Below are 21,249 nucleotides of genomic sequence, written 5' to 3' on the forward strand. Positions count from 1 at the left end.
CCGAATTGACAAATTGTTTCTATCCCATGTTAATGACGAGCAGATACTAATTGTGTGAAGTCATCGAAGGTACTATGCAAGTGGCAGTTACATAGTTTCATATTATTATACACTTACTGCCGACATTCACTCTTTCCTCCATGTTGATCATGGAGGACAGCTCTTTTGCAGATAGTGAACGTTTCATTCTTAAAGATGTCTTTCCTCTGCAAAAATTCCACTTGCACTCTGTCGTTTTCTGATGAGTCCGACCTATACGCTCTATGCAGCGGATGTTGAAACTCATCGATGAAAGAATAATTTCGTACTTAAGCAGGTTCATTTGGTGAAACTCAAAATCGCCCTACGCTGGTGGAAAACTGGCTGAACGGCACTACGGCCCAACGATAAGAGAAAAATCGATAGAACACCCTACAAGTACGGAAAAAATTTTACAGTTGGTAACACCTACGTCAGGTAAAGAATGAATCTTCTTGGATACAATCAGCGTGAACTCAAACAAAGACGAAGGAAGGGCAACACAAGGACAGCCGCCAAATTTTATTCTCAAGGGTGAATATAAACACTCAACACACACAATAAAATAAAAAGACACTACGCATGATCGAAACAAGTTTACAAAGGTCACGGTGATGACACTAGATATACACGATACTGTCAAGGCACACAAAGATATGCAATCTCTTTAGGATGGAGACACGCTTGTTTGGCTCACACTTATCACTTTGTTCTTCTGTGGAATGCCTCCATGATTTTGCGGGTTGTTTGATCACAGTGCCTAAATACAAGGTTAGTGGCAGGAAAATTAGGTTTACATACGCTGCTCTTAGCAGAATGCGAAGAAAGATGAGATGATAGAGGGCCCATCAATGACAATTCGTATTCTTTCAAACGCACGTTGATACAGCGGCCAGTTTATCCAACATAAGTTCGGCCACAGGGTAAAGGAATGCTGTACGCAACTCCTGTCGCGCAGGCAACATACCGGTTCTTGTGTTGAACACCACAAGTGACGCCTTATCACTTCCCCACTCTATCTTTCTGTCAAGCCTGCCATAACACAATTTGTTGCGAGTCGTGATAGCCACTAGCACTCCATAGCGATGGCCCACTTTTTTTAGGACGTGCGTGATCGTATGAATGTGTGGGATGATGGCAACTTCTTTGGGCTTTTGGGTGTCCTCTGCAAATCCCAGCAGCCACTTTGTTTTTAGGATTTTGAGAAGTTTTTCACATGACTATGACAAGAGGTCCTGTGGAAATCCTGCCTCCCTTAACTTTTTAACTTGCTGATTGAAACTGTCTGTCATCAAGTGTTGGCACAATTTTGAAACTGCTGAGCGAAAACATGACAAGGCAACAACGTTTTTAACAAGCTTGGAACGGCCCGATGAGTAGTTCATCAAAGGCTTGACCGATCGTGGTGCATACATCCAGCAGACATGCTCCTTATTAAACCAAAATTACAAATCCAGATACAAGATGCCATTCTGTTTCGTTGTTTCAATCGTGAAATTGAGCTCCAGGCCAGTTTGCTTAAAGGATGAATCGTCAGTACATACAGCGGGATGGCAGACGGACAATTCTCAAGCAATAGCAAATTTTCACAACACACTACATGTGCGCATAGTCTGCTTTCACTGATGACTAGGTAGGTTAAGTGCAAAACCAGTCACTTTTGTTGGGGTTATAAACGCATATATTTCAAAGAAATGTATGGAAGACAGAATGAAATAATGTGTGCAAACCAGTGCACAGCATAGCTACGACCACAACACTAACAAGCGCGACATTGGTACATAAAAGTGTCGCAACAAACACCAAACAGACACCACTTCGGGAACACATGCACATGCTCGCCCTGACAAATTCAGATCCAAATTTTTATCAATTTTCTCGTTTGAAGCTCCTATACATATTCATTTATGTCCTTGCTACTTTCGCCTAGTGGCTGGTGGTTGAGAACCGCCTGTTTTGCTTTCACATATTTAAGGCTCCGGGTCAGAAACTTTCAGGCTCAGAGTTCAACTTTAATTGAGGATGTCTCAGCGAGCAATGGAACGGAAGATAGGTGTAACTTGGTAGAGAAGAGAGCGGAGTGGGTAAGAGAAAAAACGCGTGTTAAGGACATATTAGCAGAAATTAGGAAGAAATGAACGTGGGCAGGGCATGTGATGCGGAGGCAAGATAACCGTTGGTCATTAAAAGTAACAGTGGCAGGGGGTGGGAGAAATTTAGATGGGCAGATGAGATCAAGAAGTGTGCGGGGATAAATTGGTCCCAGTTAGCACATGAGGGGGATAATTGGAGGTATATAGGAGAGGTGAAGTCCCTGCAGTGGGCCTAGGCAGGCTTACGACGATGATTTGAGGCTCTATGCACCAATTCTTGTCGTCACTTTGGCCCGGTGGCTGATGATTGAGGGTAGTCCCGTTTAATGCAACTTTAATCAGAGTGTGGAGCAATAAAAATCCCGTTTTCGTGTTCTTCTCCACGCGTGAGTAAAATGCAGATTGTCTTAGCTGTACAAAATGCTGCAAGTCAGACGATTCATCCCAAAAGCGATGCTTACAATACAGTAGCTGACAGATAAGTGAAGCATAGCTGAAATTGGTGGGAGAGATCACCGAGCAGCTGAGCATCAGGAGCAATACCGAGGGGAAATATTCAGGTTTTGAAGAAGACAAATGAACCGAGGAGGAAATAAACCTCTGTAATAAATCACTGTTTTGAAAGACCAGTAATCCAATCAGTTCAACAAAGTGAAAGGAGCTGATTACAAGGACATTGCTTTATTTAACATATGTATATCCAAGTATCGGTGGCTAGTGTTTCAGAACCCCTTTTGGAGGTTTCTGGGCAAAACTTTTCTGACACCCAAAGATTATACCGTGTTTACAATATGTCATCCCTCATCAAATATACATGTAAAACAATCAGTTTTTCACAAATGGTACAGGCATTAGATTTTTCTCCATGATGGAATCTTGCATGATATATCAAACATGCTTTTTGAAATAGGTAGCAAATAGGTTTTCTTTGAGAGTGAAATTGCTTGAGCAGAACAGTTGTTGCCAAATGGTAGTTGTCCCCTAAGTGCAACCATACAAGACTAAGAAAAAGCTTTGAGAATAAGCTCTCCCAATGGGGTGAACACACCCTGCAAAGGATAAAATCGTTAATGCAATTCCCCAAGTGACTTCCACGAGTGAAACTAGTTCGACGGATACTATAGACATAATGTGTGGCGTTTGTGCAGTACAAAGAAGTGTATTTTAGTAAGCTGATTCTCTCAATGGATACACATGTATGGGTTCCACCTGAAGTGTAATTCTTCATGAGCAATCAACTCCCATTTCTATGTGTAAATCTGACAAAAGATGTAGAATTATGGCCTTTTCTGAGAGTGCACTCCTTCATGAGTGACCAAGCTGGACTATGAGTAAAGCTCTTTTGATAGGTTCTACCGACTGTTTTCAAGACAGTGCAGTCTTTCATGAGACCAGGTGAAATTTGTGAGTAAAGCTTTTCTGAGAGATAACACACACAGAGTCCTTGATGAGAATGCAGTGTTTCATAGGTGACTAGGTGGGTTATTTTGAGTAAAGCTCTTCTGACAGCTGCTGCACACAAAAGTCCTCTCAACAGAGTGAAATTTTTCATGTTTAATCAGGTTGGGTCTTCGAGCAAAGCACTTCTGGCAGGTGCTACCGTATACAGCCTTCTCGCCAGAGTGAAATATTGTATGAACCACCAAGCTGGAACTACGTCTACAGCTCTTCTGACACGTGCTACCAACAACCTTCTAACAAGAGTGCGATCTCCCATGAAAAACGAGGTGCTTTCTTTGAGTAAAGCTCTTTTGACAGGTGCTACACACATACGGCCTCTCGCCAGAGTGCAATCTTTCATGATAAACCAGGCTAGCTCTCCGAGTAAAGGTCTTCTGACAGGTGCTGCACACATGCTGTTTCTCGACAGAGTGTGATTTCTCATGATCAACCAGGTGGCATTTTTGAGTAAAGCTCTTCTGACAAGTGCTGCACACATACGACCTCACGCCAGAGTGCAATCTTTCATGAGCAACCAGGCTACCTCTTTGATTAAAGGTCTTATGACAGGTGCTGCACACATACGGCCTCTCGCCAGAGTGCAATCTTTCATGAACAACCAGGCTATCTCTCCGAGTAAAGCTCTTCTGACAGGTGCTGCACGCATATGGCCTCTCGCCAGAGTGCAATCTTTCATGAAGAACCAGGTGGTGTCTTTGAGTAAAGCTCTTCTGACAGGTGGTGCACAGATACAGTCTCTCGCCAGAGTGCAATTTCTCATGATTAACCAGGTGCCATCTTTGAGTAAAGGTCTTCTGACAAGTGCTGCACACATGCGGCCTCACGCCTGAGTGCAATCTTTCATGAACAACCAGCCTAGCTCTTTGAGGAAAGCTCTTCTGGCAGGTGGTGCACACATACGGCCTCTCCCCAGAGTGCGATCTCTGGTGGCTGCCCAGGTTGCATTTTTCAAGAAACCTTTTTTTGCGAACAGTGTAGGTGCAGCACATTTTTCTGGCACACAATTTCACCTCACGAGGGGGGTGGTCGCATTGCTGACAGGACTGGCAGGAATGAAGCTTCCCTCTGAAATGAAATTTTTTCACGGTCAGTTAAAAAACTTCTACGCTGGCAGAATAAGATACAAAAAAATGAAATATGGAATGAAGATATTGCAAGAATCAAGCAAACACAATCTTTGAGACCCACGGCAAAAGGTGTCAACCCAAAAAATGCATTTATACAAACTTTTTACAATGTACACTCCACAGTAAATTCAAGGTTTCTGCAAAATTTTTTTCACAGTTCTGAACAACTTCTGTCAAGCATTGTTTAACAGAAAATGTGGCAGCAGGTTATATATCCACAGATCGCATTACAAGTCCAGTACTTCACATTTTCTCTCCATAAAAGAAAATTTTAATTAGGCCATACTAATTCTTCTCCGGTAGTGGGAATTATGCATGTTATTAAAGAAATATTTATACTTTACTCATTCCATGTACACAAATACATAAACAATAAGGGTTGATATAGGTGATTCTAAGTTTGATTAGTTCATTTTCTGGGGCAACATGAGAGTTAATTAAAACCTCCAAAACAGTGTGGCTTACTTATACAGAAAACATAGCACGGTCATTCCACACGAAACCCAGCGCCAAAATCAGCTATTGCCAATTTTGTCGAAAGAATTTCTGCTAGTTGCCAATAATTTATTGGAGGACTACTAAGGCGGTAAGTTTGGCGAGTCGGTTACTGACTAAGGAAATCATCGTACTAGCGAACACTAAACAGAGAGAGAAGTAAAAGAGGCGACGAAACACACGCTAGAACTTGAACTCAGTTTATGCAACAGAAACACGAAAAGGCTATATGTACATGAAGCATGGAAAGGGTAAAAAGCAGTGAACACAAACCAAATAAAATAAAATAGTATCGCACTCGTCACACTTGTTTTTTCTCGGAGCGTGAAGGGACAGGAAATGGCCTTTTAGCATTTTCTATTGACGCGGAAGAGCTTTTTTATTCCATTCCCAAAAGTGGAATGCTCAGCGCTGTCCAGGAAAGCATACATGCGAGTGGTATTGTTCCGTTCCAAAATTCTGCGGGCATGTCGGCTAGTAGCTTCATGGCATTGTTGGAATTTTACCTATCATCCACATTAGTTAGATTTCAAGGTAGGCTGGTGGTGCAAAAAGAGGGTGTTTGCATAGGCTCGTGTATTCCCCAGTCCTGAGTGACTTGTTCTTAGCAAGGTGTGACAGGCAGATTTCTCCTCGCCTTGAGGGCAGCTCGGTTGTAAAAATATGCAGATATGTGGATGATTTCCTTGTTGTGTTAGACCAGGTTGTGCCCGGTGATACAGATAATATTGTAGGTCATGTGCTACGCACTTTTTGTGAGTGCGCAGGCGGTGACGTTCACGCACGAGTTTCCCGAGATGGGTGTTCTGCAGTTTCTGGATGTGCGCCTGCACCTGGGCAGTGATCAGCCGTGTTGGCAGTATGTGCCTCGTAGTGAAAAGGGCATCCTGCCCTACCAGTCAGCCCATTCCAAGCTGGTGAAACGTGGCATTGTGAAGAACGTTACGAGGGCGGCGCTCACCAGGTCATGCCAGCATAAAATGCAGGCTAGTTTGCTTGAGCAAGCTGAACGACTGAGAGCGGCAGGTTTTCCATCAGAAGTTGTGTCCTTTGTGGCGGAGAACCTTGTCAAGGATTTGAAAAGTGACCGCTTGCCAGGTTCGGAAAGCCAAAGGCAAAAAGTGCCTGTGGTGGCTGTTCCGTACGTGCATCAAGTGTCCCACCGCCTGAAAAAGGTCGGTGGGAAGTGCGGTGTGGAGGTTGTATTCTCGGCACCTGAGAAGCTCTCCAAGATGCTGCGTAAGGTGAACAACCCTTGCACAAAGCCCCGCTGTGACACGAAGCACAAAAGTAGGTTTGTGGATTATGCGATTGGCGTAGTCTACAAGATCTTCGTCGTGCAAGAAATGCTACGTCGGTCAAACAGGCAGGTGCCTTAATGTAGGGCTGAAAGAGCACCAAGCGGCTGTGAAGGCGCACATGGGGGCTGGCCACCTGGCTGATCACTGCCGGAGGTGTAAGGATTGCACTCCAGATTTTCTGCACACACTCATCCTGTACAGGTCTTCCTCGCAGATAGAACGAGAAATTTTTGAGGCCTTCATGATAAACAGAGAAAGGGAAAGGTGCATCAGTTCACCATCGTTGGTACTGTCTGAAAAGGAAATCGGTTTTTTAAGAGGGGGAGCAGGTTGTGCACGGGTGAGGGGTCATAGCCGAACAGACATGTAAGTTTAATTTACGCCGAGTGATATTGGCGGGCACTGTGAGATGGCTCTGTTATATGAGCAAGTGTGACGAGTGCGATACTATTTTATTTTATTTGGTTTGTGTTCGCTGCTTTTTACCCTTTCCACGCTTCATGTACATATAGCCTTTTCGCGTTTCTGTTGCATAAACTGAGTTGAAGTTCTAGCGTGGCTTTCGTCGCCTCTTTTGCCACTGTCTCTGTTTAGTGTTCGCTAGTACGATGATTTCCTTGGACGTATTGGAGGCCCACACACTAAGCATTTTCGTCAAAAAAATTTTGCAGTCATGTGAGAACTCCTTAAAGTTTCTGCAAACAAAAAAATGTGGTTGAACATAATAAATTTAAATAAATAAACCATGTAGAATGACAAATATTGTAGAACCTTCATCTTGCCTTGCTGTTTGAAGCTGCAGCTTGAGTGGAGCCAGCCAAGAATTTTTAGTGTTGTATTAGTTTAAAACGCAAGAAATGGCACGTTTTCAGAATTTTTTGCAAAGGCATCATAAAGCTTCAGTCCTAATATTTTCACCGTGCCATTGATATATTCCTTGAGTGTCTACTGAACATAATTAAGGTTGATTACAGACTACTTTTTAGGCCAGTTGCTTACAAAAATGTTAAAAAATGAGTTTTTCTCCAACCTTCAGACCTACATGAAGCACCAAATCGTAACAGGTAAAATTACTTGAGACAGCTCGTTATACGCACCCAACATTTAGCATTTCGTTCAAAAGTCGCAGTCGTGTAAATTTCGTTGGAGGCAAGAATTTTTTTTAAAGTGTGCAATTACCCGCACTTATGTCCACTACTGAAGTGTGTCCCCAGCTCGGAATGCCTACATGCCTACGAAATTTTATGCGGCAGGCATGCGCACACCTGGCTCTCTGCTAAATGAACATTGTTTGTCACTTGACACCACAAAAATACACCATAAACAGCATATTTCGGCTAATTTGCCACTTTTTAATTATTGGGTCTATGCACAGTCAATTACAGGAAGTGAAGCGAGCCTGATCTGATTGTCTGACGTGAAGGAACAAGAATCACAGAGTCGTGTTTCCCTCTGCACCACATTCAACCTTGCTCAGACATCACGGCAGGATACCTGTTACAGCAAACATGAAATTTTTAGCCACTTGTCCCTTTTGCCCTCTGTTTTTTATCCAGTAGTTCAAATCTTCCCCAGTTGAATAGTTAGCATCAAAGAAACCAGCCTAGTTGTTCATTTTTGGTTGTTTACCTGAATTTTTTTGGAGCTTGAGTAGGATTTAATGGCAATGTGAAGTGTTGAACGCATAGCTGGTCTGAAGTGTTGCGTTTCGTTGACTGGAATTGCCACGGCTAATCGTGAACCAAGCTGCACTCTTGTTTCTTGTTTTAAAACATGGGAGCCAGATTAGTTATTTGTTTGACATCGTCTTTACCCCGGCATACGCGTCCTTTGGCATTATTCTGATCCTGAAAAGGTCTCAATCTCTGGATACTTGCTCTCACTGCAAGACCTTTGAGCGTGCCTCTGATGTCATCACATGCACTTTAGCCGTGTGGTGTGGCAAAGAAATTCCATTCTGCTGACAGTTTACACTCCACTTCGTGGTAGCAGAGATTCACGAAGTTCTCTTCTGTCAGAGAAATAATAAATTTTGTAGCTAACGCAGATCTTGTTTGTTTCGAAAGCACTGTGCTCAGAAACATGTGTACTGCAACTGTGCCATGCTCCAAACAGTCAGAAATAACTGCAGAGTGTACAGAAACCTCTGCAGGTGCGGTTTCCTGCTTGCCAAATTATGTAGCTATGGGGTGTATTTGAACCTGTGAGTTGACGCAGTGGCATGACTGTGGCGCGTACTGAACTATAGAGCTATATATTCTGCATACTTCGTCACTATGATGGTCGCCTGCAGACTTCAGTTGGCTATAAGGTATCGGAAGTAGCTGGCTTGCTGCTTACTGATGGAATGGTGGACAATAAGATGGTTGATGATGATGATGTTAGGTTTTCTTGGCGCAAGGGCATCAAGGCCAAAGAGCGCCAGTACTATGGTGAGAATTATTCAAGTGAGAATATAAAGTACAGAATATATAATAAAAGGTATCTCAAATTTCTGTTAAAAAAGAAGAATTGGTGTAGAGGGCCAAGTAAAAACATTTGTCACTATGACAGGCATTTTCTATGTGCACCCCTTGCCACCGTCTTTGCGGTAGCAATGAGTGGCCCTACCAGGTTTTAGCATGCGATGGTGGCTCGGCTCACGGGTGATATGACACATACCTTAAAAAATCTACGTCTGAGAGGTACTTAAAAACACGGTTAACAGAAAAGTGGCTCGTCTGATAAAAATAGCAATGGGTGTTGAGGGATCATGCGTGTGAACAATTCTGGAAAATGAAGCTTTCTTTGTGGTTCAAGTAGTTTGCATTCTACCAGTACTTGCGTGACTGATAGCGACCCTCCACACCTCAAGCAGCGTGGCTGTTCTGTTCCTTTCAGTAGGTACGCATGTGTAGCATGGGTATGGCCTATGCACAGTCTACAGAGAGTAACCTCTGTGATCCTGTCTCGTTTCTCACGGATCGATCTACCTAACTTGGGTTTTACCATGTGCAATTTGTTTGCTGTTTGCCCATTCCAATCTTCCTGCCATTGGTCGAGCAGCCTCTTACGTACGTACGCTTTAAGATCTTCGTACGGGACGCTTTGAATATCTAGGTAACTCCGAAGAGCTGCAGTTACAGCAATCCTGTCTGCTTGCTCATTTCCGGCTATGCCGCAGTGACCTGGGACCCAACAGACTGTGATTTCAAGTTTTTGTTTGTGGGCTGAGCACAGTAGTTTTAGCAATTGATTAAAGACTGGATTTTTTTGTAACTTTCGTGACGCTAAAGCCTGCACAGCACTTTGAGAATCAGTGAATATCACCGACTTTTGGACATTGTTCTCAATAATATATTCTACAGCCAATACAAGGCCGTGTGTTTCAGCAGTGAATATAGATGTGGCGTCAGGCATAGTCTTTGACGTGGAAAAGTTTGGACCATGTGCAGCACATGATACTGCACCAGCTGTCTTGGAAGCATCTGTGTAGAACTCAGATGCTCTGTACTTGTTCTGCAAAAACAAAAAATGCTGCATAATTAATTTCTTTGGAGCAGTTCTTTTGTCAATCTTCATAAAAGAGAGATCATAAGAGATAGGGCACAGATCCCTTGGAGGGACAAAGTCGGCAAAGCTGCTTTTCTGAGCGTCAGTGAAGGATATTCCCAGGCCTGTGGCCAGTGCCCTCACCGACAGAAGGAATGGCTCAGCCATGGCAGGTCGCTTTTCAAAAAGCTTGATTGCCTGGTTAGCTAGAGTGCTGTTCGGGTGTCCGGTCAAGGATGTCACTTTTAGAGCATAATTCAGCCCAGTGTACTTCCGCTGTGTTTCAAGAGACCACTGATTGGCTTCCACATACAGGCTTAAAACAGGGCTTGTTCAGAAAGCGCCTGTAGCCAGACGAAGGCCAAGATGGTAGACAGGGTCTAACATCTTTAGAGCTGTTCTCGTGGCAGGTTGATAAACAAGACACCTGTAGTCAATGCGGGACCTCACAAGGCTATTGAATAAGGCCAATAGGCACTTTGTGTCAGTACCCCAAGACTGGTGTGAGAGGACTTTCAGGATCCTGACTGTATCCAAACATTTAACTTTAAAGGGACCCTGGAACACTCTTTGAGCACTGCAAGTAAACCTGCGCGACGTTTAGATTACACTGCCAGGAATACCTGAGCCAAATATTACACGTGCACGTGAAGCGGTGAGCGCGCAAATCGATGTGAAAGACGCGGAAAAACAAACCGCTCTCTCTTCAGTTGTCCTCATTATGCATGGCCTGAGGGACGTCACATAGGCCATGGCTGCCCGATCGGCTGTCACTGGTCAACTTCGCCGGTAGATTCTCCCATTTCCGTCGTCGTCATTGCTGTGTACGAACCTCTTCTATGCCTGAACCTGTAGGCACAGTTTTGCCATTTATTTTGTGTTTTGAGTGCGCGCGGAGTTTGAGTGATGAGCTCAATACTTCCCTTTCAACGGGACCACTCGACTACAAACGTTTATTGCTTCAAAAACGCCCTACCAGCCCGAGCGCGCACTTGCGAGCAGGCACCCATGCCTGCTTTTTTGTGGCACCAGACCGGAAATAGGTCCCTCCGCGTTGCGGAGAAAAGGAGAAAACTACCCGGCATGTGATATATCGAAGGCCGCCGAAGAGAACGCCGCGAGCCGCCCCCCTCTCCGGGAGAGAGCGCGCAGCTTTCGTCGCCTTGTCCGCGCTCGAGTTGAGAGGGAACGATTATGCGCGATTTCTCATCGCGCGTAGTTTCGTTAATTGCGAACGGATTTTCATAATTCTTGCGGGAGGAGATTTCTGGGACAATAGACTTTATCCCAAAATACAGTACTAGTAGTCGATGGCAAGTGTTGCAGGGTCCCTTTAAGGCGTTTGAGGTGCGCAATGAATGAAAGTTTGTCATCAAGCACAACCCCAAGGAACTTGTGCTCCTTTTTTACTGATATGGGTGTTTCATTGAGTTTAATAACAGGATCTGGGCGGATACCACTCTGCCTAGAGAAGACCACACGTGCTTTTTTCTGGGTTAAAACAGAAGCCATTCTCATCTGCCCATTTTGTAAGTTTGTTTGCAGCTAGTTGGATTTGCCTCTCACAAATGGACATATTACATGATTTAAACGCAATGTGCACATCATCAACATATAGCGAGTAGGATATGGAGCGAGGAAGTGCAGTTCCTAAGGAATTCATTTTAACAATAAAAAGGGTGCAGCTGAGCACACCACCCTGCGGCACTCCATTTTCTTGGACGAACATCTTTGAGAGGACATTTCCAACCCTAACCTGAAAGGTGTGCTCCGAAAAGTAATCTTTCAAACTGCTCAGCATGTTTCCACAAACTCCAAGGCGGCGCAGATCACAAAGAATACCGTAACGCCAGGCTGTGCCGTAAGCTTTCTGGAGGTCAAAGAAAACTGATAAACAATGCTGCTTATGAACAAATGCGTCCCTGATGTAGGATTCAATAGCCACTAGGTGGTCTGCTGTAGATCTACCAGAGCGAAAACCCGCCTGGCGATTGTCTATAATACCATGGTACTCAAGAAAATAGATAAGGCGACGGTTATTCGTTTTTTCAAAAACCTTGCATACGCAACTGCTTAAAGCGACCGGTCTGAAACTAGTTGCAAGTGATGGATCTTTCCCCTCCTTTAGAATTGGCACCACAATAGCTTCTTTCCACACTTTTGGAAATTGCCCTGCACGCCAGATCTTGTTAAACAACAGTAAGAGCGCTTCTAGCGTGTCGTCGTGCAGGTGCTTAATCATGGTGTATGTTATACGGTCTCGACCTGGTGATAATTTACCACAAGTAAGCTCCTTCATAGTGAAGGGGCAATTATACCCTACCTCAGACTGCCGTTTATCACGTACAATCTTCTGTTGCTCTGCCTTCTTGTGTCTCAGAAAGTTATTTGAATAGTGAGCTGAGCTTGACACATACTCAAAATGCTTGCCTAGAGCATTCGCTTGGTCTTGTAAAGTGTCTCCACTTGTGCTGGCCAAAGGGTGCGTAAGAATGTTACTTCCTCGGAGTACTTTAATTCTCCTCCATACTTTCCGCGTGTCAGTATATGATGTGATTGATGACACAAAACGATTCCAGCTTTCCCTTTTCGCAATACGCCAAATCCGTCTGCCATTGGCCTTTGCCAGCTTGAAAAGTACCAAGTTTTCAATCGTTGGGCACCTACACAAGACACCCCATGCCTTATTCTGTTCCTTACGGGCCTGCCTGCAATCATCATTCCACCAAGGTTTTGGCTTAGCAACCCTACTAGAAGAAGTCTGGGGGATGGACTTCAGCGCAGCTTCAATTATATGGGTGGTCAGAGTCTCAGCAGCTTCATCAATACCAAGTTTGTCTATAAGTGTATAGTGACACTCAGAGAGCTCTGAATTTTTTCCAGTCTGCGGCCTCTTCCTTAAACTTTTGTGGGCATGGAGTGTCCTCTTGTGTCTAAAAGCTTCAGGCTTACTGGAAAGTGGTCACTTCCGTACGGGTTATTAAGGACCTTCCATTGGGGTGCTGGAAACAGAACTGGAGAGGCTATGGCGAGATCTATGCAGGAGTATGTGGCATGTGTTGTGTTATAATATGTTGGGTCTTTCTTGTTAAGTATGCACGCTCCAGATGATAGCAGAAACTTTTCAACGAGGCGTCTTCTAACATCCGTGCGTGCAGAACCCCAGAGTGGGTGGTGAGCATTACAATCCCCAACTAGCAGATACGGCTCTGGCAGCTGATCAACTAATGTTTCAAACTCCATACTGAAGAGCCCGTGGTCTGGAGGTATGTACAGTGAGCATACTGTTACCAGTTTATTAAAGATAATGGCTCGTATAGCTACAGCCTCTAAACTGGTCTGTAGCGGTAAGAACTGGCATGACACTGATTTTTGCACGATAATCGCAACTCCTCCAGAGGGATGCATGCAGCCATCCCTGTCTTTCCTAAATACAGAGTAGTTCTTTAAGAAGTTTGTTTGGTTCGTCCTCAAGTGTGTCTCCTGGAGACACATAATACTTATTTGGTGTTGTGACAGCAATTCATAGATATCGTCCAAGTTTTTCAGGAGGCCTCTGCAGTTCCATTGGACTACATTATCAGCTACCACCAGCTTATGCTGAACAAGGATTAAGGTAGTGCCATGCTGTCACCCTCCCAGGCTCAAGATACCTTCCCAGGAGTCGTGACCCTAGGTGGCTTTTGCTTTGAACGGTCAAGCGACTTGCCACGCCCTATCGGCGTACTGTGCAACGGAGAGCTTGGCGTTGTGTCCATGGCTTCTTGCGAAGCCGCGACAGCAGGGCTAGGCTGGCTGGTTTGCGGCAGCCTGCCTCTCCGCAGGGACCGTCACTGCAGTGCCAGCAAGGGGCATAGCGTTGTCATCAAGGGGTGCTAGGGCAGCCCTTGACGCTTCTTTTGTGGCATGTGCAGTGGCCTTAGCCAACAGCACTGAGGGGGCTTGGGGTGTCCCTTAGGGCCTCGCTGGGAGGGTTCCAAGGGGAACTCGAACCGAGTGTAGCGCCGCCCCCCGTCGCGCTACATCGGCAAAGCTAGTGTGTGTCAGCAAGTCTCTGTCGTGCTTCCCTAAAGGTAATGTTTTCCTCATACTTCACAGCAATTATTTCTTTTTCTTTCTTCCATTGCGGGCACAAGCGCGAGTACGTGGCGTGCTCTCCCATGCAGTTTACACAGTGGAGTGGAGCTTCATAGGTGTCAGACGAGTGGTCGGGGAGGCTACACTTTGGACATGTTGCCTTGCCTCGGCAGCTCAATGAACCATGGCCAAATCTTTGGCATTTATAGCAGCGTCGGGGGTTTTGAATATGCAAACGCACAGGGATTTTAACGTAGCCTGCCTCGACAGACTCGGGCAGTACACTGGTCGAGAATGTGAGGATTACATGCTTGGTCAAAATTTCCTTCCCATGTCTACGTATTTTGATTCGTTGAACATTCACAACATTCTGGCCCTCGAACCCTTCCAGGAGTTCTTGCTCAGACAAGTTCAGAAAGTCTTCATCAGAGATAACACCTCTGGTAGTGTTCATAGATCGGTGGGGACTGATGCTCACAGGATTGTTGCCAACAGTGGTTATTTTCATCAACTTGGCACACTGAGCTGCATCTTGTACTTCTAGGAGAAGGTCACCGCTTCCCAACTTGCTTACTTTATAACCGCCGCCTAGCTCATTCATTAGAACTTTGGCTACCAAGAATGGTGACAGACGTCTGATCGACAAGCCTTCTTTTTCACAGTGCATGACATGGAACTTTAGGAAATTTTCTTTAGGAGTGAAAAACTGCTGAACTGCTTCGTTGCGTCCCCCGTTTTGGAGGACGATCATGGGATGCAGAAAATCTTGTTGCTATAACAAGTGAAATCAATTCAGCAGCTATGCTGGCCGCCCACCACCGAGCCCAACCTGGGAACGCGCTAGATGCGCGTTAGCCACACATAGCTGCTATAACCCGGTTTAAGTCCTCAAGGTTGATTCCTTACCCAGGGTTAACCCTCGCCGCCTGGAAATGTGTGGAAATGAGGAAAAGAAGAGATGACAGGATAGGGGTAGAAAAGAAGACAGGAAGGTGAAAGAGCTGAGAGGGAGGCAGGAAAAGGCGACTGGCTGGTTCCCCCCGGGCGGACAATAAAATGATTTAACATGTCCATGAACTTTGCTGAAAATTCTTCAGGCATCAAAAGAATGGTCTCAGCATTACAATGTTTTCCACTGATCTCTTGGTGGACGTGTGTCATCCTTAATCCTGAAGACGTCAGACAGACTTTGCTATAGTAGTGTCTCTGTGCAAGCCATACCTAAGCAGGCTGGGCAATTGCTGAAAATGCAGTCTTCATTATCAAGGTGGCATGATGTCGTAGCCAAAAGTTCTTCAGTTGTCTCGTTGAGGTTATTAGAGTGGAGCATTATTTAAAATACCGGTGACACATGCAGACATATAGGGTGAGTGTACCGCTTCCACCAGCGTAAACGCAGCATCGAGGGCGCAAAGCTGGGAATATTGCAAAGACACACTCTAAATCAGGCGCCCTCTTCCACTGATCATGCAACTCTTTTGGTTCATCAACAACAGTCGCTTTTGGGGGCCTTGAAGTGTGTCCTTTTTGCCTGATAGGCTAATGCTCTAATTGATGCCTTCATTTCTTCGGAGATTCGGAGCACGATCGAGAGAATATCAGCGCGCCCGGAAACAAAAAAACTCCCCCCACCTCCCCGAAGGGGATCGTGCGGAAATGCGAATGCATTGGGTGCACCGATGAGTGCACTGCGAGTAATTATTATTAATGGCGTAATTAATGAAGAGAGACCAGAGTACACTTCTAGCTGTCGGTGCCGTTGCCGCGAGGGATTCGACTTCACCGACTTCCATCGCTATCAAGGCGCTGGTCGGCAAGCAGTCACGGAGACAGGCGCGCCCTCCACAGCATTTATATATATTTTTCCGAGCGCAGCGAGCGGAGAGAGTGTACGCGGAGAGGAGAGAGAGACCCGCGCAACACGCACGCCCCGCGCACGAGCTCTCTCCGCCGAGCTCCGCGATGCGAGCGCCCTCACACGACCGAGCGCGCTCCTCCTCTCCACTCACTCGCCGCTACTCCGCCCGAGCTCCGCGATGCAAGCGACCTCACACGCCCGCGCGCGCTCCTCCTCTCCCCTTGCCCTCCGCTCTCCGCCACCTGCTCCGGTTGCTAGGCGCGCCACAGCTATTGCTAGGGACGAAGAGGAGCGCGGAGAGATAACACCTGCGTGCGGACGCCGGCACAGACCGCACGACAACCCCCGACTAAGAAATGCATTCGCATTTAAAACGAACAGCTGCAACCCGGAGACACGCAGAAAACTGCAATGAATGGCCACGGCCACACCTAGAAGCCCCGAGCTCCCCATGAGGCTGACGCAGCCCAGGCTTAGTTGTTTTATTCCTGAGAACAAGAGGGGACACCAAGACGCAATGCGAGTCCTTATGTTCCATTTTGCTTTCTCACGTGTGCATGACTTTGCGTAGCGAGTCACCCTACGACGGTGAACCGCGCCAGATGTTCTCTTCCCGTGCTCCTCTGTCCTGGTCTATATGTACCCTCAGCTTTCTTGATCAAATAAACATTTTTTTTTCTACGTAGTCTTTCATTCGAGCCATGACCTAGTTCACCGTGCAGATAAGTTGAGTAATCACGAGTAGTACAAATGGAGTACTCATGAGTACAGATCGAGTACTGATGAGTACAGATTGAGTACTCATAGGTACAGATGAAGTAGTCATGAGTACAGATTGAGTGCGATGACCCATGCGTACAGATGAGGCGAGTACTCATGAGTACGAATACTCATAAGGACAAATGAGTTTGAGTACAAGTGAGTACGATTACAAATGAGTATGTGATGAGTGAGTATGAGTGATTTTGAGAAAAGACGACCTTTTCAAGTCTGAGTTTAATTGAGTACAGCGTGAATGAAAAAAACGATGACTGAGTTTGAGTGAGGTCTTTGTTTTGCTGACCTATGCTCACGTCCCTGTAGGGTACCGTATTTACTCAAATCCAGGCAGATGTTTTTTTCAAAAACACGATGTGCGAAAGTGGGGGGGTCGGCTTAGATACAGGTACCATGGCTTGAGCACTAAAGGGCCGGCCGGACCAGCGCCATGATGGCTCGCCATGCACCAATCTCAGGCTGCCATGTGCACGCAGTTCTGCATGCGTGCCCGAGGCTCATTTTCGCAACATTCTACGTTAGCTGCATGGTGAAGTGGTCGCTCAGGCTCAGCGGCCAAGTGGTCCCAACAGCTACACTGGCAAACCGCGTTGTCAGCTTCCTACCGTCCATTATTCCGAAATCTCGCAGTCCCACGTTCATGCAGCGAGGATCGTCAAACCGGCAAGCTTTCGCACCGGCAAGCTTTCACGTCGGTGAGGTTGGATCGTGTCCCGTGATTACGGCGCCGTTCATGGCCTGCGCTTTGACACCCTCTCCCCACTTCCTCTCGCTTGGCGCGGTGGCACGGGCGCAGAGTTTGCTGTTTTCTCGAAGTGATCGGTTGGAGTAGTCATGGTGATAGAGTTTCAAAAGTGTCGCGCCTTCACCGCGTGTTCGCGAAACGCCTGTGCCGCCTACCTGTTTTTGAGAAGCGATGGCACCAACCAAGTGGTACTACTATAGTGCGGCCTTGAAGCGAAAGGTTGGTTTGCACGTGGAGAAGACTTCAAACCTGCAAGCGCAGACCGAGTTCGGTGTGAACAAAAAGAATGTGCAAAGATGGGGCAAACAACAGGTCAAACTTTTCAGCTGTGCAGCAAGCGGTGTAGCGTTGCTGAGTTTTCAGGGAACAAAGGGAAGGCCCGTGACCACAGATTATCCAGGCGAAAGCCAGGGAAGCTGCCAGTGTGAAGGGTGTCGCAGGAGCCACTTTTAAAGCAAGCAGGGGCTGGGCAACACGCTTCATGAAACGATTTGGGTTCAGCCTGAGATGACGAACCTCTGTATCCCAGAAGCTTCCCGCTGACTTCGAGGAGAAACTTGTCAAGTTTCAGCGCTACGTGATGGACAGATGGCAGGAAAAGGACTACCAACTGGAGCAAATTGCAAACGCCGACCAGATTCCGGTGTTCTTCGACATGCTAATGGTATACACCGTGAACAGAAAGAATGCGAAAAAAGTCAAACTTAGGACGACGGGTGACAAAAAGCAGCGAACGACAGTAATGTTGTGCTGCCCCGCCAATTGACAAAAACTGCCCCCATAGATAATATTTCCCAGAAGTTTCCCAGAAATGTTGTTGTGCACGTTCACGACAAAGGTTGGATGTCCAACGGCTTGATGGAGGACTGGGTGAAAACAGTTTGGGAACGCCGTCCAGGGGCGGCGCTGTGCAAGCATTCACTAGTCCTCGATTTCTACCGCGGCCATTTGACTGACGGTGTGAAGACCACTGTTTCTTGTACTTGACAGACATCGGCATAATCCCTGGTGGCAAGATTAACCAACCCCAACCCCTTGACGTCACTATTAATAAGCCTTTTAAAGATAGGCTTTGCAAGCACTATACCGACTGGCTTACGTCGGAAGAACATCAGTTCACCCCAACCGGGCGCATCAAGCATGTGTTGCTCGGCCAGCTGGCGAACTGGATTTCTGCAGCGTGGAACGAAATTCCAGATGAAGCAATCATTAGAGCTTTAAAGAACTGTATTTCAAACGCAACGGACAGAAGCGAGGATGATGCCCTCTGGGATGAACTCAACAACAAAAAGGAGGGACAAAGATGACTACGACGATAACGAATAAAGTAACGTGCAGGCCTACGGAGTGTGCGTGTTCGGCCTCCATTCAAGGTTTCATTTTAGGAGGGCCTTGCAAGTTTGGGGGGATTGGCCTGCAATCGAGGGTGGCCTGGATTCGAGTAAATACGGTAGGTTTGAATGTTTCCTCTGGTGTTCCACAGGTTGCTGGCAATTGTCATTTTTATTAGTACATAAGCCCGCTTAACTATATTTTTTGCAGCAGTCTCTTCCACTCATTTATTTATTTATTTATTTTAGTACCTCAAAGGCCTGGACGACAGGCATTACATGAGGGGTGAGCTCAAACGAAAAATCACTGGCAAAAAAAAACCACACGAGATATTAACAAAGCATTTGACAAACAATTGATTTGTAAAACTGCAGGGGAGGGCGGGTCACAAGTGGAGAAAAAAAAATAAAAAGGCGGAAGGAGTGGTAAAAAGTTTATGCAATACACACAGAATAAATTCACAGGTGAAAAATCACGCGAGACATGAACGAACTTGACAAGCAATTGATTTAAAAAGTAGGTAGGCGGGTCACAAGGGGAAAAATAAAGAGCAAAAGCAATTAAGAGGAAGTTGAAGATGCCATAAGAAGGATCAAAGCAATTTTTAAGGACATGCACATAATCGACAACGTGCTATCGCGGAGAAAGAAATGCACGAAACTAAGCGAAGTCAATCGGGAGGCATTTTTAACAGCAATTGCCTGAACTGTACTGTATCTCTAATCTGCGCCAGTTCCTGCGAGAGATCGTTCCAGTCTTTGGCTGTGGGAATGAAAACAGAGTGTGCAAATGTAACGGTTTTTGGCCACGTAAACGATACTTGGAAAGTGTTTTTGCTTCGGCTAGAAAAACTTGCGCGACGTATGACGTATTCGTTAGGTGACAGTGTGTAATAATATTTATGAAAGAGTGCTAGTCGGGCAAGCTTTCGGCGGTGACTTAGAAGTGGAAGAGAAGCACGCTGTTTTAGCTGGGTTCCGCTCGTAAAAGATGAATAATCTGAAAATGCAAACCTGACTGCACGATTTTGCACTGCTTCCAATGCCTGAACAAGGTACTTTTGGTGGGGATCCCAGATAGCGGCTGCATATTCTAATTTTGGGCGTACTAGGGTTCTCTAGGCTAGTAATTTTAGTTCTGGAGGGGCCAGTTTTAAATTGCGTTGGAGAATACCGAGAGCTTTGGATGCTGCAGAAACGACAAATTTAGCATGAACGGACCAGGTCAGATCATTTGTTAGATGTACACCTAGGTATTTGTAGGAGTTAGTACATTGGAGTACCGAACCGTGGAGGGAGTAATTGTAATTTAGTGGGTTTGCGCGTCTATGGAAAGATATGGTTTTGCATTTCAGAACATTTAGCGACATTTGCCATTCACTACACCAATTTTCAATAGCTAAAAGGTCTCCTTGTAAGGTTAATTGATCGTCGCGGCTATTTATTCTGGTATATATCACACAGTCGTCCGAAAAAAGCCGAATTGTATTAGTTACTCGGGAAGGAAGGTCATTGATATATATTAGGAACAGAAGTGGTCCGAGTACAGTGCCTTGTGGCACTCCAGAGTGCACTTTGGTAGTATTGGAAGCAGTGTTGTTTACGACTACATATTGTTTTCTATTAGTAAGAAAGTTACATATCCAGGCTAATACAGATGAATCAAGGTTCAGCTGTTTTAATTTATGCATCAAACGACGATGAGGAACTTTATCAAATGCCTTTTCGAAGTCCAGAAATATTGCGTCGGTTTGAATGTTATTATCAAGGTTTGTATGCAAATCATGAAGGAATGTAGCAAGCTGTGTTTCACAAGACAATCCTCTCCGGAAGCCGTGCTGTGACTGATGTATGAAATTGTTGTTTTCTAGGTGATTTATCACATTTGTAAAAATGATATGTTCCATAATCTTTGAGGGAATGCTGGTTAGCGATATTGGACGATAGCCACATGGCGAAGATTTGTTACCATTTTTAAAGATTGGGACAATTTTTCTGAGTTTCCATTCCCAAGGTACATGGCCAGATGATAGTGATTGGGAGAACATCATTGTCAATAATGCGCTTGTCACATCTATTGTGTTTTTAAGTATTTTTGATACGATGTTACCGGGCCCCGCAGCTGAAGAATTCTTCAAGCTTTTGATTAGGTAGGTGATTCCGTTGGTGTCAATTGTAATAGGGGGCATATTATTCAGAAAGACAGTGTCGTCTGCTGGGAAGGTAGTGGTGCGCTCTTTCGTAAACACGGAACAGAATATGTCATTAAGTATGTTTGCGCAATCTTTATTGCCTAGCGTTTCGTCTGAGTTGCCGGATAAAATTATTGAAGAAGTGGACGGAATCATGGTTCGCCAAAACTGCTTGGGGTTAGTCTTGAGCATGTTAGGTAAGCTGACGTGAAAAAACTGATATTTGGCAGTGCTAATGGCTTT

General features: G+C 45.5%; 1 protein-coding gene across 3 annotated transcripts in view; it reads right to left on the bottom strand.

Annotated features, from left to right (window-relative positions):
* Positions 1-511: 511 nt before the first annotated feature.
* The window catches only part of LOC144158347 (uncharacterized), a 36,018-nt gene continuing 15,280 nt past the window's right edge, over positions 512-21,249 (bottom strand). Inside the window, exons 5-6 of one of the 3 annotated variants that reach the window (XM_077689165.1) lie at positions 17,639-17,732; positions 512-4,637 (exon numbers count right to left, since the gene is read on the bottom strand). In XM_077689165.1, the coding sequence (XP_077545291.1) occupies positions 3,806-4,637; positions 17,639-17,732 (926 nt within the window). In that variant the 3' untranslated portion in view covers positions 512-3,805. Of the gene's footprint in view, positions 4,638-17,638; positions 17,733-18,927; positions 19,578-21,249 lie in introns of those variants that run through there. The other 2 variants (XM_077689164.1, XM_077689166.1) reach the window with 2 other exon arrangements.

The sequence above is a fragment of the Haemaphysalis longicornis genome, unplaced genomic scaffold, assembly GCF_048455015.1.
Source record: "Haemaphysalis longicornis isolate Haplotype H1 unplaced genomic scaffold, Haemaphysalis longicornis Haplotype H1 scaffold_10, whole genome shotgun sequence".
Classification (NCBI taxonomy): domain Eukaryota; kingdom Metazoa; phylum Arthropoda; class Arachnida; order Ixodida; family Ixodidae; genus Haemaphysalis; species Haemaphysalis longicornis.